The sequence below is a fragment of the Lutjanus erythropterus genome, chromosome 2 (genome assembly GCF_056507025.1).
Source record: "Lutjanus erythropterus isolate fLutEry1 chromosome 2, fLutEry1.hap2, whole genome shotgun sequence".
Taxonomy (NCBI): Eukaryota; Metazoa; Chordata; class Actinopteri; order Lutjaniformes; family Lutjanidae; genus Lutjanus; species Lutjanus erythropterus.
The window spans coordinates 13,691,505-13,702,072 of NC_139318.1; the positions used below are offsets into that span (position 1 = coordinate 13,691,505).

At 39.9% G+C, this 10,568-nt stretch overlaps 1 protein-coding gene across 1 annotated transcript; it reads right to left on the reverse strand.

The window, feature by feature from the left end:
- Nucleotides 1-90: 90 nt before the first annotated feature.
- On the reverse strand, nucleotides 91-6,696 carry LOC146331266 (uncharacterized). The gene is made up of 5 exons (XM_084729056.1): nucleotides 6,472-6,696; nucleotides 1,566-1,707; nucleotides 672-707; nucleotides 493-513; nucleotides 91-360 (listed from the first exon to the last, which is right to left on the reverse strand). Exons 1-5 carry the CDS (start codon nucleotides 6,604-6,606, stop codon nucleotides 314-316), a joined length of 381 nt encoding a protein of 126 aa, XP_084585182.1. The 5' UTR covers nucleotides 6,607-6,696; the 3' UTR covers nucleotides 91-313.
- Between the last annotated feature and the right edge of the window lie 3,872 nt (nucleotides 6,697-10,568).

Here is a 10,568-nt window from a genome sequence, read left to right on the forward strand (position 1 = left end):
ATCTCAAAGGTTTCAACATTAATAAATCATAACCACACAAACACATTGTGTTTTATTACAACAAAAAAGCTAGGTGGGTGACTGGGAGCCTGTTGTTGTCCTGAATTCTGCAACAGATGTCATGAGAAATGTCTCTACATGATTCATGGCACAGAACAGAGAGGTCACTGTTCTGTAAATGCAATCTCAGATGAAATGTTAGTGGTTGTTATTATTTTCATAAAAATGCAATGAAGAAAAAAAAGAAGAAAAAAAATAGATTGTCAATTCCAGTTTCCTATTTAGTGTTTCCCGTAAACCAAAGAGAAAGTAACTACATGCCTGTGGACACCAGGGAGGCGAGAATGGGACCAGTGCCATCTGGAAGCAATGAGGTCTGAAGAAAATGTGGATTTCATTTTGTGAATCAGAGCTACTAGTCTTCCTGACCATGGTTGCATGTGTGTACTGAACTATATCAACGATATCACGACATCAAAATGTTTTCCTTACATTCGCAGACACGCTCCTTTTCTGTAGAAGAAAAAGAGAAAAATACACATTTATAAATACATAAGTGCACAAACAAAAGTTTTGTAGCAGGGTGAAAATCAGATGAATGACATAAACACAGCATAGAAATGCAAAGTAGTACTTTATACTTCTGTCAGTAAGTATTTTAAGCTGAATACCTTTATTGACCTGGTGCCCATATCTTCTTTGGCCTCCTGGAGGAAAACATTGAATGACATTGTTATTAAAGACATACTATCCATAACATCCATTTCACACAAAAAATAATGTATAGACTCATATAAACTAGCCCACTGCCCCACCCTCTGTTTGTTTTTTCTTATTTTCTCATGTTTTGCTGTGCTTGAGATATTTCTGAGCTTCAGCCTTTGAGCAGTGGTGTACAGCTCCCAGTAAATTCACTGCACAGGTTCAGGACCCTAGAAAATGTAGAGATCAACGGTTATGTCACATCCTGTCTCTTTCCTCTGCTCTCTGTCTGTGAGAGCTGCATAGAGAGATATACACATATACACACACACCAGCAGAGCAGAGTGATGATTGCTTTGGCTTTATTCACACCAAATCAAGTGTTGTGCCAAGATGTGGGCATGTTTATTCGTGCTTTAGAACGTAACCACTGAGAAACAATCAGAAAATGACATTTAATTTAGCTGATTTGTTCTCACTGATGCACTCTCTCTCCCAATTCGCTCCCTAGGTCTCTCTCTCCCTCTTTCTTGGAGGAGAAGCCAACTTTGAATGGTGTGTTTACAAACATTCTACATATTCTACCTTTACCTTATTATAGAATTTGCCTTCTGAACTTTACATTTCTCTAAATGTTTAGCATCAGTTACAGCTTGGCATTAAAAACAGATTTTTCAAACAATTATGTATCAACAATGCATCTGTAGTCTCCATCTGAAGCATTCAGTCTTTTAATAATCATCATCCTTTTCTTTAAAGTTGCCACCTCTGTTTCACAAAACAGGTTGTCAAGCTTATTAAGCCAACATGCAGTGACATGTCCTGAAAGGAGGGTGTGACCTAATATCAGACAAACAACTTACGGAAGGTGTGGGAAAGACTGTTGGATGTAAAAGTCACAGAAAAAACAAGCTGGCAGGAACAAACAGGCTGGAGCAGGAAGGTGTGGTAGGCTGGTAAGCAACACAGACGGGGACAATAAGTGGAGGGGTGGGTTATAACAGTCTGAAATGACAAATCATGTTAAGTTTTATTTATAAATATACAAACTGGTGTCTCTAACTGTGTGATTCTGAGACAAACAAAGTCATAAACTTGAGACTTGGAACTGAGTCAAGCTTTCTGGGCCTGTCCAAGAGTTTCACAATCTCAAGAAAACAATGAGAAAGTCTTAAAGGAGAACATCTGTATTTTAAACCTGGGCTGTATTTCCACTTTCAGTTTCAGTTTATTTAATTACTCTAGACCACACAACATAGTCATATGCGTGTGTGTGTGTGTGCATGTGTGTGTGTGTGTGTGTGTGTGTGTGTGTGTGTGTGTGTGTGTGTGTGTGTGTGTGTGCAGAGTGAGTCATTTTGGAGCACAGAAATGTAGTTCGTTGTTATCAAAATGATAAAAAACACAATGGTTCATGTTTTCACATTTCACAATTGACCCAAGAAAACGTAGCCCTCTGTGCAGCTCTGCTTCTGTCACATAGTGAGACACTGAGTTTCTGTTAATTGTGTTAGCTGGAAGCTAACACTGCAGCCTGCACACTACACTGTGTGGACGGTCTGCAGTGAGCATTTTGAATGGGACAACGATCGCCACCACGAGAGGAGAAGACATCCCCCACTGAAGCACTTTCAACAGCTGTCCAAAGAGAGGAGAGACGTGCTGCAGACAGACTGGAGGTGATGTTATCAGCTACAGTTATTGTATAGATGTGGACTCAGTACACAGTACAGGATAACAGCAAAACAATCACTCAGTAAACCTGTAGTGTGTGTGAAATGTAAACAGATTGATGCCTGATTATAAAATATGTATACAGATTATTTTCCCTTTTCAGCAGTAAACATTCATAATGACTTAGTAAGTGATATAAAAAAACTGATGTTATCTGGTTATTATTGTTGCCAAAGTGTGTGTGTCTGGTATAAAAATATCACTTATTCTGAGGTATAATATGATCTATAAGCCAATTTGAATATAAGGCAACAGTGGTGCAGTGGTTAGCACTGCCGCCTCACAGCAACAAGTTCAAATCCCCCAGCTGGCTGGAGCAGGGCCTTTCTGTGTGAACTTTGCATGTTCTCCTCATGTCTGCGTGGGTTCTCTCCAGGTTCTCCGGCTTCCTCCCACAGTCCAAAGACATGCATGCTAGGTTAATTGGTAACTCTAAATTGCTTGTAAGTGTGAATGTGAGTGGTTGTCTGTCTCTATGTGTCAGCCCTGCGATGAACTGGTGGCTGTCCAGGATGAACCTCGCCTCTCGCCCAATGTCAGCTGGGATAGACTCCAGCCCCCCGCAACCCTTCAGGAATAAGCAGTTACAAAAAATTAATGAATGAATGTTATCTGTTGATCTTGCACCGACACAGGATAAAAATAAGTGTGTATTGTCCAATAAATATATTTTAGAAGCTTTAGTAACCAACAACATAACTAAAGACTCTAAAAATCTCATGTTCGTAAATTGTAAACATTCCAGATAGTCTGAAGGAAATCTATATTGAATGAATCTACATGTAGTGGATGACTATGTAGAGCACATGCATGTATACATGTCTTTATAAAGTATACAGTCTGAAGGATGTATCTGCACTCTGGTGCTGTGTTTCTGGACGTGCAGCACCTGATTCTCCCTCCTCTGCCTGATGCCCCTCTCTGTCTCTCCTCACCTGCTCTTCATCTGTACACTCGCACTCAAATAAATACTCATCTCATGATACTGACACTAAATTACGTTTCTGTGCTCCAAAACAACTCACTCTGCCCCTAATCGCTCTCACTCATGTCTCCTCTGTTGTTTCCTGCAGCATGCATGATCCCATGAGACTTCACAAGATTAAACAGGATTTGGTTACACACAAACACACAGCCTGGAGCAAGTGGAGGTTAAGAGAGACCCTTTCCACATTGAGGTATACATTGTTGATCTGAGCTTGTAAGTGTAAACTGTAAACTAAGAAGGAGTACATTTGTCTCCACAAATTGCATTGTAGCTCGTTTCTCTCTCTCTCTCTCTCTCTCTCTCTCTCTCTCTCTCTCTCTCTCTCTCTCACACACACACACACACACACACACACACACACATAGAGGCCAGATATAAAAATACCAAAGTTCTCCTTTCATGGGATACTTCACCCAAAAATGAAAATTCGCCACTATCCACTCACCCTCATGCTGACTGAAGGTCAGGTTTAGTTTTGTTTGTGGTGTGATGGTGTGCAGGGCACAGCATGTACAATATGGAGACATTTTATGATTTTCTCACAGTTTTTTTTATGTTTGAAAACCGGTCACCATTCACGGCCATTGTTTGGGAGGTTCTGCGGTGCTGTTTTCCTGTGGAACCCCAGCAGTGTTGTGTGGACTAACAAAATAAACCCAGCCCTCGATCTGCATGAGGATGAGTCAATAATGACTTAATTTTCATTTTTGGGTGAAATATTCCTTTAAGTTATCAATCCTCAAGGGATCTCGTTGTCAAACATGCTCACCAACAGACAATCTAAAGCTTTGTTGACTAAAGAAAAAGTCTAAATTTAAAACCAAATTATTATAGTGTGACAGCTGCACTATTTTTCAATAAATAAAAAAATGGATCAAACAACTGGACTGAGACTACTCTGCAGTGGCGGAGCCAGACAATTTTCATAAGGGAGGCCAAACTAAGACCATTGCTCAGACAGGGGTGGCACAGAAACTTACCATCCCTCACCTTCACTCGTAGTGCACGTGAACCACAACTACTACTACTTCTTCTTCTGTAATTGTGTTGGTGGTTGACATTCAAGTTGAGTGTATTACTGCCACCACAGGCGCCATCTACAGGGGCATTAGGTTTTATGGCCCCCTAAAGTTGAAGTTGGGGGCGCAGCAACCCCCCAGTCTCGAGACAAAGCAGGACAAAAATGACATGGTCAAATAGCCAAATTTGCATTTGAAAGGAAAGCAAAATAAAGTCATAGCATGTTGCTATATATCTTGATTTTCATGCGGGCTGGTGTGTGTTTTGCTGCTCTTATATGTTACCGGCCAAGTACACCAAGCGCTTTATTTAATCAGTTAGCAAGCACAAAGTGCCATGAATTCAGTTTAATACAATATATATATATATTTTTTTTTTGCTCTACCATCTGAATGAGACACACAACACGATGTCTGCCACCAACTTTGTGTGAAAAACACTTCAAAATGAAAATGTAAAATGTGCGCTGTGCTGGAGGGATACAATCCGCTGGACTGAGGTTTTCTGCGAAATATCAGATAAAATTCCAGGTGAAAACCTAAAGTTTCAAGAAGACTGGATTTGTAGTTTATCCAAAACACATCTGGATGAAATACCGCAGCATCCGATGGATTTTAACATCAGCAAGTTGGCTGTGGCAAAAAGAGCTCCTCACTGAAGAAAGCCGCCAAAAACTGCCGAAAAATCCATCTGAAGCCTCATACCAAGTGAGTGAGACGTGTTTTAGAGTTTTGCTTTTTAATGTTTAATGTTTTTTAATGTTTAATGCGATCATTTACTTTATTAAGCCAACTGTGTTGAACATTGACGCGCGCACGGTGGGAGCTGTCTGCTGCGCTCAGCTGCAGCCTCTGAATGCGATTTAACGAATTTCGTTAGTTTAAAATATTAAGAATTGTAAAATATCACTGACATGAAGATGTTCAGTCAGACAGTGACAGATCATTGGCTGAACTTGGCATTTCATCTTCACATGCAGCCACAGCGAAGGTCGAGCTGTACGCAGCCTGCACTGTTTGTATTATGTTTATAATGTTGACTAATGTTGAAATGATGTTCTTCTGCCTCAATAATGATTATAAATACCACCAGATAATAGACTAAAGTGATCATGTGGTCAAATCGTGTCATCGAGAAATATTAACCACTAGCCCTCACCTCATCACCCCTTAGCATTATATAGGCCAATATTTTTTGCACACCCTGAAGTTCAACTCAAGTCAGCGCCTATGACCACCACCATCTGTTTTGGTAGAGAACTACTTATTTGAGGTGCGCTGTTGAATTGAGCTCCTGCATACAGAAATGATTCCACCAGGAAGTTGCAAAGCGGTGGTTGGGTGGCTGGGAGGATGGCCGAAGATTAATTTATGGTGGCCTTGGCCACCACTGGCCACCCCCTGGCTCCGCCCCTGCATGACAGTAACGTTACATAGTACGCAGCACCTGACTCTGAAGGCATGTATTTGAGACTTGACTTGGACTTGTTTGGACTGACTTAGATTTGTGACAAAAGAATAAAAATAGCTCTGCTGCTGAGGATCTTTTTCTATGAAGCTCCGTTGTATGAGGCATGTTTTCAGCGATGATTAAGAAAGAGATTATACCACACCCCAAATAAAAAGACTGGGTGAGAAATACAAGCCAAATCACTGTTTAGCTGGGGTTTTTAAACGGATATGTTCTCTCAGCTGTCAATGATTGCTGTGTTCCCAGAGATGACTGCAGATGACTGCTTTGACATTTAATTTTCTCTGGTACTGTTCAGTTTTTCTGCACAGCCTTTATGTCCTCTAAACAGATCTTTTTTGTTCCCTTTTCTGGGGTAAAGACTTGTTGCTGCTGCCTTTCGTGCAAAGCGCATCACATTCTGCATGCCTACTGATTTTTCATCGACTCTTATGAATAATGGCAGCACTTAAAAGCAGTGTATGTTGACTGATCGCTAATGAGATGTAAACTGAGCACAGAAAATAACAGAACAGTCACTTGTTTGCATGCAAATGCTGCTGGCGCAGCTTCAATACCTGATTCAGAGCATCCCTGTGAGAGACCACCAGAGCTCCCTGAGCTGGAAGACAGATGCAGACGCTGAGCCACAGCAGCATGACGCTCCACATCGCAGACACGAGTGGGAAACAGAGGAGCTTCTCCCGCGGCATGGCTGACAACACTGTGAACAGATTCTGAGGAATGAGGGGCTCAGATCTTCCCGAAAATACACTCACTCCACGCCCATATGACTCCACTTCGAAAACGATCAACCACTTTTTTTTGTGGTGCACATATGTACAAGGTATTACGGTAAGATAGCATTAAGGACTGATTTCAAAATAAAAGTAACCTTCTTTTGGTCTCACATCTATTCAATGAGTCAGTCGGTATGTCTATGAATAAATTAATAAATTATTTAATCAGTTAATCTATTAATTATTTCCAGTATTCATTCGATTTGATATGAAAAGGAAACTCAAAATTAAAGCCCTGAGAAAATATTTTCAATGATTTGACAAAAGTGGTCTGTGGAAACAGGTGGTTTCCTTTTAATATCAATCTGAATTTAGAAGTAAAAGTGAATATTCTTAATCCTGTTTTCATTATTGCACAGAAAAATATAAACGATCACCCTCTGAATGACCGTTTCTGTCTTTTACTGAACTAAGTTGACAGCTAATTGCCTTGTTCAGTCCATAAACAAAAAACCTTAATTTTAACTCGACAGACAGAAATAAAATAAAACTCACCAAAACTGTCTTGTCCAGTCTTTCCACTGTTAGAGCAATCACCACTGGTGGAAATAAATCTTTAGCAGCATTATATTTTAAAAAAGTTTCTCTGTACCAGTTGTTTTCCTCTCACTTGTCCTTTGGCACAGTGATTGTGGACTGTACTGCTGCGTCATCGAGTAGCATCTGTCACTCTGCACACCATTAAATTAGGAAAATAAAATGACAAAGCCAATAACCCTTTGGCAATTGCAGAAAGAAGAAAAAAGGTCAGCCAGTCTGGGCCCACTGGTTAATGTAAAGTTCCCCAAGTCACATTTGGGGCAGATTTTTGTAGAATTAAAATGCTGAAATCACACACCACACTACCACATCCACACAACATCTCTCTTACCAACATTTCATCCCCTCATCCACCTAAAACACCCCCACCACACACACTGGCATTCTGTGGGAAACACAGCATTTCCAGTTGTTTTGGCAAACATTTAAATCAGACCTAAAACAGCGCATTACGGGCTGTGACAATAATAAGGTGGGTAAGCTCTATTCAATTTTTCGAAAGGAGAAAGTTTCTGTACCTCCAGCCTTCCATCCCCTCAGCCCAATCATCTGGTTGCTCTGTTGCTGCTCTGATGCCCTGCTCCGTTTTACCTTAGGGCAACAGTAATATTTTTTACAAAACAGCAATTACCCTTCAGGCACGCAAGTGGCCAACAGCAAGTTTACAAATCATGCACCAAATTATTTTATGTCTGAGTACTTTAAGTTGGCAGATACACTTGATAAAAATATAATAGAATAAATTAGATCCATATAATCCAAAAAGTCTCTTGGTCGCCCAAACCCATCAGAAATTAATTTTGAATTTAGTGTTAAATTTTATTTTACAAACAAGTGGTCAAACGATATAGATTTTTAAATGGCCGATGCTGATGCTGATATTGATATTGAGAGAGCATAGCATCCGACAGCCAGTATTTAATGCTGATTTCAAAACAAATAACAGGCATCTAAAATTCCATTACTTCATGCATATTACAATCTCATACTCATCATGTTGTTTTACATGTATTTTATATAAATTCCTGAAATAGAGAAATACTTTTGCTTATGCTGTAAATTTGTGACTGTTAGAATGTGGCTGGTATTTGATGGAGAGCTAAGTACAGTATGTCAGACAAAAAATGTCATTCCACTGCATCTTTGTACACATTACAAAATTGGCTAATATATATTCAAGGGTAGGGCCCCACTCATCTTAGCTTGCAATTAAATTTGTAAAATACAGTACAATACAATACAAAACAGTAAAATACCACAATTTCACTCACCCTCATGCTGTGTGGTGTGATGGTGTGCAGGGCACAGCATGTACAATATGGAGACATTTTATGATTTCCTCACAGTTTTTTTATGTTTGAAAACTGGTCACCATTCACTGCCATTGTTTGGGAGGTTCTGCAGTTTCTGATATTTTTTCTAAGATGTCTGTTGTTGTAAGAGAACTAAAAGCATTCGTACTTTCTTCCAGGAGAGTTTTAATTTCTCGGTGCACTCTAAACACAAGGTACACACAGTATATTGTGTTTTAGCAAGTTATGTAATATTACTTTCATGCCTTTCTTTTGGCTAGAAATATATTTGAATCTGCATTAATCTGCCATTATGATATATAAGATGCTTATGTGATTTCACACCTAAAAGGTTTGATTGAAATGGATCCCCACGCATTTGCCAGGACAGTGGCATTCCTTTGGGCTGGTGTGAAAGCTGTCAATTATACCCCGGTATGGACTGCGGATCAAACAACTGGACTGAGACTACTCTGCAGTGGCAGAGCCAGACAATTTTCATAAGGGAGGCCAAACTAAGACCATTGCTCAGACAGGGGTGGCACAGAAACTTACCGTCCTTCTACTGCAGGCGCAGTCCGTTAGCACCTTCACTCGTAGTGCACGTGAACCACAACTACTACTACTTCTTCTTCTGTAATTGTGTTGGTGGTTGACATTCAAGTTGAGTGTATTACCGCCACCATAGGCGCCATCTACAGGGGCATTGGGTATTATGCCCCCCTAAAGTTAAAGTTGGGGTGCAGCAACCCCCCAGTCTCGAGACAAAGCAGGACAAAAATGCACTTGTCAAATAGCCAGTCTAATAAATTTAATTTGCATTTGAAAGGAAAGTGAAATAAAGTCATAGCATGTTGCTATATATTGTAATAGAAATCTGTTGTAGCTATTTTTTTAACAAAAGTAATGGACCGGTTTGACTGGGTAAGAGGCTGAGGAAATGACCACTACACCAGTGACTTTAGAAAAATACTTGTTCATTTTTATTAAATTATTGACAACAATTAAAACGGAAGTCCAACTGGCAGCAGGGCAGTACTGGGAATCGGAGCTTAATCAACTGTGGGCTTCCTCTCAGGAAATCACACCATCTGGAGAGATTCTGAGGAATGAGGGGCTCAAGTTTTCCCAAAGATACATTCCATGCCCACATAGGAGGAGGAACAACAACTCCTGTGTGAACTTTATGAGTCACTCTCTCCCGTAAATTGGTACACTTGTGTGGGGGGTGGAGTAAGGATGTAAGGAATTTAACTTAGTTTCGTTTAGTCCCAACTTGCCCGACTAATGCTTGATTTCAAGGTGTATGTGTCTTTACTACATGCAAGCGCGAGTGCAGGTTTTAACGTTATATAAATGATGACCTTTTCTCCTTTATGCTGAGATGTGATGAGTTGCTTACATCATCATTAAGAGTAAAGCACCAATTAAACCAAGATTAATTAATACCAAGATTATTGTAAGTGTTTGATATTTCCTGAAGTAAAACAATAATGAGTGTTTAGCGGACTTTTCCCTCTGGACTACTTGAACAGGAAGAAATGTTTCACCTCTTTGATCTATATTTTATCTTTATTTGGCATCATGGTTCAGGAGTTCTAGGCCACATGAATTTATTAAACCAGTCATATTAGCTCATGATTCATGATTACCATTAACAATAACATGCCACAAAAAAACATTTCAGGCTCTCTTAGGAGCCCTGCGGTGGTCACTGTGGCCCTAAGGTGTTTAGTTCACTAAGGCCTCAGGCCGGTTCTGACAAATGTTCCCAAAATGATGCCATGGTCTAACTCATGCAAGTAAACACAAAGCTAAATTTTGCTGGGCTTTTTGTCTGAACACGCCATTAAACAGACCTTTTGATCAGAGCAGCTCCAATCATTAAAAATTAAAAAATTAGTGTTTGACATGAGCAAGCTAGGAGACGTCCTCAAAGCTGACTGCAGGGAAAAGGAAGAATAAACAAAACAAAGACCTAGAAAACATGAACCGAACAGTCTTTTCTGACGTATGAAACAATGAAAAACTGCAAGCAGTATA